The 10,000-nt window shown below is 47.5% G+C and overlaps 2 protein-coding genes across 2 annotated transcripts in view; one reads left to right on the top strand and one right to left on the bottom strand.

Annotated features, from left to right (window-relative positions):
• The window catches only part of samd11 (sterile alpha motif domain containing 11), a gene marked incomplete at both ends in the record, with an annotated part of 11,133 nt that extends 7,822 nt beyond the window's left edge, over positions 1-3,311 (top strand). The window contains 3 exons of the mRNA XM_083639249.1: positions 1,048-1,181; positions 2,532-2,642; positions 2,985-3,311. Coding sequence (XP_083495375.1) covers positions 1,048-1,181; positions 2,532-2,642; positions 2,985-3,311 — 572 coding nt within the window. The remainder of the gene's footprint in view (positions 1-1,047; positions 1,182-2,531; positions 2,643-2,984) is intronic.
• A 6,195-nt stretch (positions 3,312-9,506) lies between these two features.
• Positions 9,507-10,000, bottom strand: part of noc2l (NOC2-like nucleolar associated transcriptional repressor) — a 30,716-nt gene continuing 30,222 nt past the window's right edge. Inside the window, exon 18 of the mRNA XM_083638365.1 lies at positions 9,507-10,000. This exon is cut by the window's right edge and continues 651 nt beyond it. The gene's annotated coding sequence lies outside the window, so the exon portion shown is untranslated.

The raw sequence follows: 10,000 nt of genomic DNA, 5'->3' as shown, positions 1-10,000 counted from the left end.
GTTCACACACACACACACACACACACACACACACACACACACACACACACACACACACACACACACACACACACACACACACACACACACACACACACACACACACACCATAGATTCTCCATACTGATACCATTGATTGGTTGTCACCATCAGCAGTTAAAGACAGAAAAGTGAGTTACTGACGCAAACCTTCCTGTCCTAAATTCACTATGTTTGACCCAGCCTCAGCATGCTTGCTATGTGATTAGTCATTAGGAGAGAAAAAAGTTCTATTGAGTCCACGATTTACTGTAACGTGCACAGACACGTTCTAGTCCATTTTTTGCGCACAAGATACACTTGGTTCCCTCGATTCTGTAAATCTGTAGTTTAGGAAAAAATAATGCAACTTAAAAGGTATGCTGATATCCATTGTCTGTTTACACTGAATAGGCAAATATTGAAACAAACATATTTAACCTTCAGGCCAAAACACAATCAGGTTGCTGCAACACACCCAGGGCGGCGCCAGAGCGCCACCTTTTAATATAATCACCAATATGTGCACTGACTCTATAAGCTCAGGGAGAGCACATGTATTATATATTGAGAGCACAATATCAATATTTCCAGGTCGCGTTTTGGCAAAAAACCTAAACGAGGACTCATTTGAACCAGGGAAGAATTATCTCGAGCGCATGAAGAAAATAAAATCAGAGCTTGTAGAATATCGTGCTCACGTTACAGTAAATCGTGTCCATGACATATTTATGTCGCACGAGATACAATCCGTTCCCTCCCAGTGGCCACTCCCGGGCTCCGTACGAAGCTTCTTGACAGAATAATTCAAGATTTGACCCAAATCGGACCTGCTTGTCCTAAATATTATGTATTTATTTGACCAAAAACTGTGTAAACCCACATTTTTCAGGTTCTGCATCACTGGGGGAGGGGGGGGGAGAGGCTGGCTGCAGCAGGCAGGCTCTCCGGTCTTTAGACCTGCTATGTGTGTTTATTACAGGACACTGTTGATGTTGGCTCACACGTCTCCTCCACTGCCTCTGCTAGGTTCCATGGGAGGTGTTTTCATGGACGGGGAGGACTCGACCACAGCACACCCTGTGGAGGACATCAGCAAGTGGAGCGTGGAGGACGTGTGTGGCTTCATAAGCAGCCTGGCCGGGTGTGCTGAATACACCCAGGTGAGCACCTAGGGGCGAGGGAGAAGAGAGAGCGAGAGAGAGAGAGAGAGGTGTAGAGGGCAGGGAGAGAGAGAGAGAGAGAGAGAGAGAGAGAGGTGTAGAGGGCAGGGAGGGGTAGGCTGACTACCAATCATGGAAGAATATTGACAAGGAGATAATTCATAGTTCAAGGGCATCTGTCGTTGCTTTTAGGCGATCAGTTTTATGCTGCTTGAGGGAAAGTGAAACGTGTGTCTTGAGAGTTCATTGTGAATGTGTGTGACTGCATGTGGGTTTGAGGTCATGTCCACATTTGGTAGGCTGTGTGAATGTACATATCCCTCTAGGTGTGAATGCGTGTGTGTGTGTGAGTGTGTGTGCGTGTGTGTGTGCGTGTGTGTGTGTGTGTGTGTGAGTGCGTGTGCATGTGCGTGTGCGTGTGCGTGTGTGTGTGTGTGTGTGTGTGTGCGTGTGCGTGTGCGTGTGCGTGTGCGTGTGCGTGTGCGTGTGCGTGTGTGTGTGTGTGTGTGCGCGCGCGTATGCTGATATTTGAAGAATTTTGTTCCAAAAATTAGATCCACCATGTGAGCAAAATGACCCCCCATCTCTTACAAAATTAAAAATGGCAAAAATATGAAAGCAAAATTGAGTACTTTTCAATTTGGGATGGGAATGGAGAACCAGAACCGTTTAGAACCGTTTCCAAATGGTCCGATCACTCGGAATCACATATGCCTCCGAGGTGATCCGTTTGTTTTAGTGATGAACAGTCTCTTACACAAACAACCGTGCGTCATGACGCCAAACTCTGCATCGACGCTGCTGAAAACTTGCATTTATAACAAGCATTTTATGAAATATCGATGGAAAAATGAATGGTGAAAAATCCCTTGGTTCGTACGCCTAACCCTGAAGAGGACGTGACTTTAAAGAATCGGAACGATATTAAGCAGAATTGATATTGGCATCAATAGAAGATTATAAATCCCCATCGCTATATTTTCAGCTGCTCAATCACATGGTTGATAAAACACTTAATATGATAAGACTTTATATTAATACCCCCACCACACACACACACACACACACACACACACACACACACACACACACACACTCACACCCCAAAATGGATATAAACAGCGTTTTGGAGTAGAACTCTATTTGTAGGTTGTAGCTATAGGTGTGTGTTTGTGGGTAGTGTGTGTGTGTGTGCATGTGCGTGTGCATGTGCGTGTGCATGTGTGTGTGTGTGCGTGCGTGCGTGTGCATGTGTGTGTGTGTGTGTGTGTGCGTGCGCGCGCGTGCGTGTGCGTCTGCGTGTGTGTGTATGGCGGGGGCTGTGGTCTGAAGCAGCTGTATCTCTGCCAGGTGTTCCGGGAGCAGGCCATCGACGGAGAGACCTTACCGCTGCTCACGGAGGAGCACCTGCTCAGCACCATGGGACTAAAGCTGGGCCCTGCACTCAAGATCCGCTCGCAGGTACACACCACCACCACCACAGACCCGGGTGCCCTGGACCCAGGTGCCCCGTGTGTGTCTGGGCTGTGAGCATGTGGACTGACTCATGAGGAGTGTGTGCTAAAACGGGGTAGATGAACTGTGCGCTTGTACGTACGTTTGTGTGTTTCTCTCGGTGGGATTTGCCCGAGACAAAATACTAGTGTAGTATAGTTGATTTCCTTAAGCTAGCCTGTCCCGTAGACGGTAGCCCTCCTCCCTCTCTCTTCTCTCTCTCTGTCTAAAACACAGCATCGTTTTCATTATCAAACGCTGGCCTGGCTCATGCTGACAGTCATATGGTGTCTCCTCCCATCTCCTCAGGTGGCGCGCCGCCTTGGCAGGATCTTCTACATGACCAGCTTCCCGCTGGCTCTGCCGTTGCCGCCTTCTGCCGCCCTGCGCCCCCCCGAGCGGGACCACCACCACCACCGGGACCCCCTGACCACGCCGTCTGACACCCCGCTGCCCCCCCTCTCGCTGTCCCACCCGCACCGGCCCGCCAGCGCCGCCAGCAGCAGCTCCTCCCCGTACAGCGGCCGCACCCCCCCGGGGCGCTCCTCCACCCCCAAGCAGGAGAACGGCAACAACGGCAACAACGGCTCCACGGCGGCGGCGGGAGGAGGATACGAGGCCAAGAGCCCTTCGTAGGAGAGGTGCATCCTGGGGATGTGGAGGGCAGAGACCCTGCCCCTCGACTCCAAGTAGGAAGGCCCGAGCAAAGGGGGAAGGGAAGGGGTTTAACTGAACCGGAGGTTATTTATGACTTCCAAGACCTCATTTACCAGACTGTACCCGACCCCTCAAACCCCACCGCCCACCCCTCTCCTCCGCCTTGGTACCTTCAAGCTGAGACTGAAACTTTATGGGAAATATTGGACTGGGATCCAGGAAGAGAAGCGGACGATATCGACCGTATCAGAGAACCCGGACGATTATGGACCGTATCAGGCGAACCAATCGGCTTCCGGAGTGTCTCTGCAGTGGCTGTAGCCGAGCAGAATCCAAAGAAAGTGGGTTGGAGGGGGGACGCGCGCGAAAGTGACAAGAGGAATAGAGAGAGAGGAGAAAGGAGGAGAGGAAGCAGACAGCTGGTCACAGACAGCCTGCCAAAAAAAGGAGCGAAGGACCCGCCACAAATACGACATTCTTGCAAGTCAGACAGTCAGACGCTAGAAGACTCTTCCTTCCTTCCTGGGCTGGAGGAAGCTCGGCTCGCTGTCTCTCTCTCTCTCTCACTGGGCCCACCACCACCACAAGCTCTGCAGAACTCAGCCCCCTCCTCCTCCTCCTCCTCCTCCCCCTCTTCTCTCTCTCTCTCCCTCCTCCCCCTTTCCTCTCCCCGCCCCGCCCCGTCTCCCGAGGCCCGGCGGCTCGGAAAAGGCGGGAGGGAGTTGAACCATATGCCGAGCAGGACTAATAAGATCTGACCCACTCCCTCCCTCTCATCACTGCAACTATGCATTCCACTGTCCCAATACCAAAGATGACCGGATGTGTGGAATTGGACCCATGCTTCACAAAAAAGTTTCTGCTGTTTGTTTTTGCGTAATGGTCTTAGAGGAAGACATGGTCCAGTAGGGGGGAAACGTTAAGGCTAGTGCCTCATTATGATGGACTCTTACTTGAGGCGATGGCCGGTACCACGGGTCGGGTGCTGGTTTACGGTTGTCATTTTCCTGACCCGCACCCGACATACAAACGCTTCAATGACGAATCCACGGTGGCTCTGGTGTGTGGGGCCGCTGTCGTAACACGCCCGCGTGTTGACTACTGTGGGAGGTGGAATTTAAACACATGCAAACTTGTACAGAATCACGCTTAAGATGAAAATATCCTGAAGGTTAAATACGTGGTACTTTTTCTTTTGTTCAATGTAGTTGCACGAATACAGTTTTTCTTTACTGAAAAATGTGACTTGGTGGTACTTTTTTTGTTCTTTTTATTTTGTTTGTTCTGCCATTTTTTTTAAGTGTAATATTAAAAAGAAGCCCCCAATCTTCAATGCTACTTCAGCATATAAATACGAGGAAAAAAATATTTATAGGACTTTTGATGTAGTAGAATAAAGCAGATTATGATATGTTATTATAATAATTATCCCTTGAGATGGATCCCAAAGATAAAGAACGCGTTACTTTGTTTTCTCTTGGTTGCAGGGAAAAGAAAGGCACAAACAAAAAGCTCTTAATGCAAATTCATTTGTTATGGATTCTTTTTTTTAACTGTAAGCAATGAATTAAAAAAACAAAATGGTCTCTAGATTTCCCTTCAAAGTTTTGTCTTCATCCTATTTTTCTATTCACCACATGGTGAAATAAATCGTAAAGAAATTCCTCTGCTTTTCCTTTTCTCTCTGGTGTGCGAGTGTGTATGTATGTGTGTGTGTGTGTGTGTGTGTGTGTGTACTGTATGTGTACTGTATGTGTGTGTGTATTGTATGTGTGTGTGTGTGTGTGTGAGTACTGTGTATGTGTGTGTGTGTGTGTGTGTGTGTGTGTGTGTGTGTGTATGGGGTGTGTTCGTGCAAGAGACAATGAATGTGCCTTCTCCTCAGGTGTTTGTGGTTCCTACTTCTATAGCAGTTTCCTGATGTGTGTGTGGTTGTGTGTGTGTGTGTGTGTGTGTGTGCGTGTGTCTGTGCGTGTGTGTGTGTGTGTGTGTGTGTGTCAAGGGGAGCCGACCCACGGGGGCGGAGTTCAGGTCAACACCAGCTGTCAGTGTGTGAGGTTCAGCCGCAGGCCAAGGCCTCCCTGCCTGCCTGTGGGGATAAACCCGACCCTCCTCCTACACACACACACACACACACACACACACACACACACACACACACACACACACACAAACACACAAACACACTCACACACACACACACACACACACACACACACACACACACACACACACACACACATAAAGGACCAAAAAAAGCGGGCCCAGCTCCCCTCCTCCTTCAAAGAGAAGAGAGTTTACAGACAGTGAGGCAGGAAGGCTCTGCTGGGACTTCCCTCGCTGCAGGCTCAGCACCGGTGGCCATCATAGGAAGTTTCTGCCTTGGTTGTAAGCAGTGTTGTTGTAGGAAGCTACTTTGAAAGCGTAGCTTAGGAAGCTACCAGCTACTTCACCATGGAAGTAGTTCGAACTACGGCAAAGCTACCCTGTGGGGCGGCTTTAGCTCAGGAGGTAGAGCGGGTCGGCCAATGACGCAAGGGTTGGCGGTTCGATCCCCGCTCCCTCCCAGCTGCTGTCGTTGTGTCCTTGGGCAAGACACCTAACCCTCCTTGCTCCCGATGGTGTGTAGGCACCCTGCGTGGCAGCCTGCCGCCATCGGTGTATGAATGGGTGAATGTGTAGACTACCTACTGATTGTAAAGCGCTTTGGATAAAAGCGCTATATAAATGCAGGCCATTTACCCTGGGAAAGAATATGTAGTTTAGGAAACTATACAAGCTACCCAGTGCCGATTTCAGCTATGGGCAGGGGTGGGCACTCAGACATGAGTCTTGCCCAGACAATCAAAAGGAAAATATTGCAACAAGCACAGGCAGAGAGAGATGACCTCTGTTTTATTAGGAGATCCTGCGCCCACTATAGAAAATACTGTTTATTGCATTAGAACACACTTAAGCCACTTTCAGACATGAACTCCGGGTCAGTTGCTTGCCCTGAGCCTGACCCGGGCGATACGTGAAGTTAACCCTTTCAGACATGAGGCATGTTGCTTTCATACATGTGGAGCACCTCCGGGTGTAAAGTAGAGAGGGGGCGGGGGTGGGGCGAATTTGGGCCTGATCACACAATGGGGAGTTGTGAAAACTAACCACACAGCTGCACTTCACTGTCTGAGCTATAGCCTTAAGTGAATCGCATTAACATTCAACAAACTATCACGACATGCAGTCTGAAAACAAGTTGATGAAAATACATAATGGGCGATAACTGCCTAATGTTCACGGCATATAATCATTTTTGCGCATAACGTTAGTTAAAAAAGTACAGGCTCTGAAATGTACTCGAGTATAAAAGTAAAAGGTTTTCTGTGCAAGGCGAATAGAAACTCACGTCATATTAATATAATTCAAATACTATTCAACTTAAAAGGTCCCTTCAAAACCTATTTTAAGATGCATAAAGACTATACTTTAATCTTCTAGTTTTAATCACTATGACCCACTAGCTCAGAGAGTTGGGTTGCTGTCTAGCAGTTTGGCGCTTGTGCGTTTGAGGCTCAGTGACTTTTGAGGTTGTGGGTTCGATCCTCAGTCAGTTTTCAATGTCGACAGCCAGAGGAAAGAGTAATTTAAAGCCCTGAGGAAACCTCATTCAATATGTCTGACTTGGTGGCACAGAGAGTAGGCTTGCTGCCTGGCAATATTGAGACCTCAGCCACTTTTGCGGTCGTGGGTTCGAGCCTCAGTCAGTTTTGAATGGTGACAGGCAGAGGGAAGAGACAAGAGCGCCCGGAGAAGAGCTGTGAGTGTGAAGGGCAGCTGGTGGTGTGAAGGAATAATACACACAGTGACACCGGGGCCAGAGGTTGTGGGTTCTAATCCCGTTCAGCTGGCACTGCCTGGATCTAAGGGGGGGGATGTTCTCCCCCCCTGACCTCTGCAGATACATGAGCTGAGGGTTATGAGACAGAAAACCACAGAGTTTAAATTTTACTGACATCGGAAGTATGTTTTGTGTTGTGCAGTATCAGCTGCTATGTGTAAAAATAACTTTTTGAAAAACTGCTCTAGACTCAGTATATGACATGTCTGGATCTCTTTGCAGTCTGTCCACAGTGTCCATTTCTGTGGATCTGTAGGAGGCGCTGTGTCACTCTGTGTATCTGCCTGTAGGAGGCGCTACGCTGGTGATGTTAAAGACAGGGCAGTGCTGTAATATGTCTCCTCCATCGGGAATCGAACCAACAGTCTACCTGTTGTGGGTTCGATTCCTGCTCCGCTGCCACCACCACACACACAGACACCAGCTTTATGTTGATTGACAGCTGAAATGTAACATTTTAAAAACCAGACAGGTCAAACTTTTTACAGCGGGATTTTGGCCGAACTCTCTTAGTCTCGCTCTCTCTCACTGTCTCTCTATGTCTCTCGACCACATGAAAGTGAGGCTTCCTTCAGGTACAATCAGGACGTTTAGCTTGGGTGGTGGTTGCTTAAACCTGTGCTAAAACTCTGGTGCCACTCCACATGAACTCTTTAGGCTTTAGGGCAAGGTGTCACAATAGTCTACTGGAATTTTTTCTTGTAATTCCAAATTTAATCACAGCGTTGCTCTGATTAAGTAGAAGTACAGTTATTTGTGTAAAAAAAGACTGGTAAAGCAGAAGTACTGATTCAATTTAATTAGCCTACTCAAGTAAAAGGAAAAAAAGTACAGGCTCTGAAATGTACTCGAGTATAAAAGTAAAAGGTTTTCTGTGCAAGGCGAATAGAAACTCACGTCATATTAATATAATTCAAATACTATTCAACTTAAAAGGTCCCTTCAAAACATATTTTAAGATGCATAAAGACTATACTTTAATCTTCTAGTTTGAATCACTATGACCCACTAGCTCAGAGAGTTTGGTTGCTGTCTAGCAGTTTGGCGCTTGTGCGTTTGAGGCTCAGTGGCTTTTGAGGTTGTGGGTTCGATCCTCAGTCAGTTTTCAATGTCAACAGCCAGAGGAAAGAGTCATTTAAAGCCCTGAGGAAACCTCATTCAATGTGTCTGACTTGGTGGCACAGAGAGTAGGCTTGCTGCCCGGCAATATTGAGACCTCAGCCACTTTTGCGGTCGTGGGTTCGAGCCTCAGTCAGTTTTGAATGGTGACAGGCAGAGGGAAGAGTATCGCGGGACTTGACGAAACTTGGTGACCGAGATCACGAATGAGGTAATTTGATCCCTGCGAGACTCCAGGAAACAGCCCAGGAGGAAATATCAGTCTGGTGGTTGTTGAGGGATGAGATTATGACGATATGTGGCGAAAACGGGAATAAAACTGGCTATTTAGATGCAGGAAAGACAGGCTGCCACTTGGCCCCCACGGAGCTCTATTTTACGACTGGATTGGAGAGTATTGACGGCCAGAAAAGCTGCGGAGATCACTGGGTGAGTCGTCAGATCATAATTAATGTGAGGAGAGGGGTCCAGGTTAAAAAAAAACTAAATTCTCCTTTAACTTGGTAAGCTGACCCTAAGAGTCAAAGTCCATGGGTTCATAGTGCAGCCTCTCCTCAGCAGCAGGGCTGCGGTGGCTCAAGAGGTTTGAGTGAGGACCGTATCAGGCTCTTTCCTTGCAGACCTGGGTTCAAATCTGGACTTTGTTGCATGTTCTCCCATCTCTCACCATACATCATTGAAAGTTGAGTATCACTGCATTAATCATTCACAGAAGGCCAAAATTACTAGAGACGCTCTGATGTGAAAATGTTGGCCAATACCGATATTAACATTGCCGATAACCGATATTGACCTATGTTGATATCTGTATTAAAAACACATTTCTATGATAATCCGATTTTGTACATACTTACAGGGTTCCCACACCTTCAACATCAAATTCAAGGACTTTCAAGTCCCAATTCCCCAAATTTAAAGGCAGTTTGAGACATGGAAGTTAATTACTGCTACAACACTGAGAATGTTTATAATGAGAACTAGCAGGCTCAGACAATTAAATAGAGAGGGAGGCTTGAATGTGTGAACACTTCTCAACTGTGCGGTTAGTTGCAATTGCAAATGACAGAAATCCCCGACTGCAGCGCTTGTTCCAACATATTTTATTTTCACTTGTCGAGAGCTGGAGGCGGCGCGAAGGCGGCCACCTTGAAATTGTCCATGCAGGAAAAACCCTTTCAAATTCACAAACTTTCAAGGATTTCAAGGACCTGTGGGAACCGTGTACTTAAAAACACATGTCAACACTGTCAATCTGAAAAAGCAATACATTTCTTTATTTCCAAAACATTTAGAAAAGCCCATAAATCATAGATTCACTGCATAGTTTCCTCTCAATGTGAAGATTTTTGGCCGATACCGATAACCGATATTAACACTACAACATCGGACCGATGGCGATTTGTTAAAAAAAAAAAGACATCTGCTGATACCGATATGACGGACGATATATCGTGCATGCCTGAAAATCGCCTTTCGTCGACGAAAGGAGCACGGGCCGAAGGAAGCCGAGAAAGAAGAGGGGATAAGGTGGAGTAGGGGAGCCGTGTCTGAGCATGTGAATTAATCAGAGGAGAGACAGCAGAGAGAGTGGACTGGGTGGGGGGTGGTGGGTGGGTGGGTGTCGAGTTGGCAGAGAAACAGACCAGCTTGTGTTGCTGCTCTACCA

This window comes from Poromitra crassiceps, assembly GCF_964638095.1.
Source record: "Poromitra crassiceps genome assembly, chromosome: 6".
In the NCBI taxonomy this organism is placed as follows: domain Eukaryota; kingdom Metazoa; phylum Chordata; class Actinopteri; order Beryciformes; family Melamphaidae; genus Poromitra; species Poromitra crassiceps.
Note: the sequence above shows the minus strand (reverse complement) of the source record. Positions and strands in the feature narration are given on the sequence as shown.